The 1,417-nt window shown below is 36.3% G+C and overlaps 1 protein-coding gene across 1 annotated transcript in view; it reads right to left on the bottom strand.

The window, feature by feature from the left end:
* Positions 1-1,417, bottom strand: part of OLFM3 (olfactomedin 3) — a 48,568-nt gene that overhangs the window by 27,255 nt on the left and 19,896 nt on the right. The window contains exon 4 of the mRNA XM_006162843.3: positions 1,391-1,417. This exon is cut by the window's right edge and continues 6 nt beyond it. Within this exon, the coding sequence (XP_006162905.1) occupies positions 1,391-1,417 (27 nt within the window). The remainder of the gene's footprint in view (positions 1-1,390) is intronic.

Below are 1,417 nucleotides of genomic sequence, written 5' to 3'. Positions count from 1 at the left end.
TATTATATTTTGCTCATCCTCTCATTTCTAATAATTTGTCATATATTCTGTCTTCTAGGTCTTGCTCTAATTTGTCTTATTTTCTTAACTTCCTGGCTTTACTTATTTTTCTTTTCAATTGTAACCTCATGACTCACTTTGGATCCAATCTTTCTTTTGCTGCTAAAACTGGAAAAACAGTTCAGTATAGGACTCTGTTCATTCTACCCCTCTCTTCAGGTTCTTGAGAACCACTGAAGAAAATTATAAAACCATGGCATTTTCTCCCACATTAAAATGTGATATGGAGAGACTTCATTGCATGTCCCTGACTGGCTGCCTGCCTGTTATCATTATGTGCAAAAGTACTTTCCTTGACCAAGTGCTTGGATTCAGGTCCACTCCCTCAACCTCACAAATAAACTTCATTTCCTAATTTCTAGAGAAATAAGCAATTGCATGAGCAACTATTGATATACTGTTTAATAGTTACATAGTATACCTTCACAAGAAATACTACTTATTTTATTTTTTTATTATATATTTATTTATTTATTTAAAGTTTTTGGAGAGGTTTTTGCTGTAGGGCACATGGGCTTGCCAGAAAGACAGAGAGAGACAGACAGAAGAGAGAAATCACCCCCCAGGGGGGTTGGCCATGCCATAATCCTTTCTCCTCCATTCTCTTCTTGGGATCTTGGGCATGTACGCACACATGCTCGTCATGAGTTCAAGGCACTGGGTCTGGGACTTGAACATGGGAGTCCAGTGACATAGCCATTACACCAACTGCTGGTCCTGAAATATTACTGATTTTTAATAAATGCTCAAAATAGCATTATTTGACCCAGATGTTTTAAAATTCATAACTGTTGTACATAGTTAGTAAAAGTTTACACAGCATGCCGAAAATCACTCTTACTCTATTTTTAGTTGTTCCTAGATAATTGCCAGTTAACCACTTAACTCTAAAAAGAGATTTTATTTGCATACAATTTTGAATAACCCTCGTTTTAGATCTCTTATTAGTGGTATTATTGCTGCTTTTAATAATTTATATCCTCAACATTTATCTTCATAATAGTAGGGTATAAAATCCTCAGAAAATCTTTGATAATTGAATTATTAATTCAGCTTGGGATTTCCTGTTGTAATAGATATTGAAGTGCCTGTGAATCTATCTGGTAACTCCACCTAGCTCTAGTAAGATGAGATTCTTTTTATAGCAAGTTCTCTATGCATTCCCACCAGCAAATGGTCAATTTCAGTGAAGAGATGATTGACATCCCCAGTGAGTCTTTGACCTGCACAGATGGGCCAATGCACAGTTATTTCTAGCTGAGTGCCATGCTGGCTGTCCAATGCACTCAGTGTCCCCTTTGGATTGACAAGATTGTAAAGGCAAACCTACTTGAAAATGCTTGGTCATTAATGTCTT

This window comes from Tupaia chinensis, unplaced genomic scaffold (genome assembly GCF_000334495.1).
Source record: "Tupaia chinensis unplaced genomic scaffold, TupChi_1.0 Scaffold140874_1, whole genome shotgun sequence".
NCBI lineage: Eukaryota > Metazoa > Chordata > Mammalia > Scandentia > Tupaiidae > Tupaia > Tupaia belangeri.
Note: the sequence above shows the minus strand (reverse complement) of the source record. Positions and strands in the feature narration are given on the sequence as shown.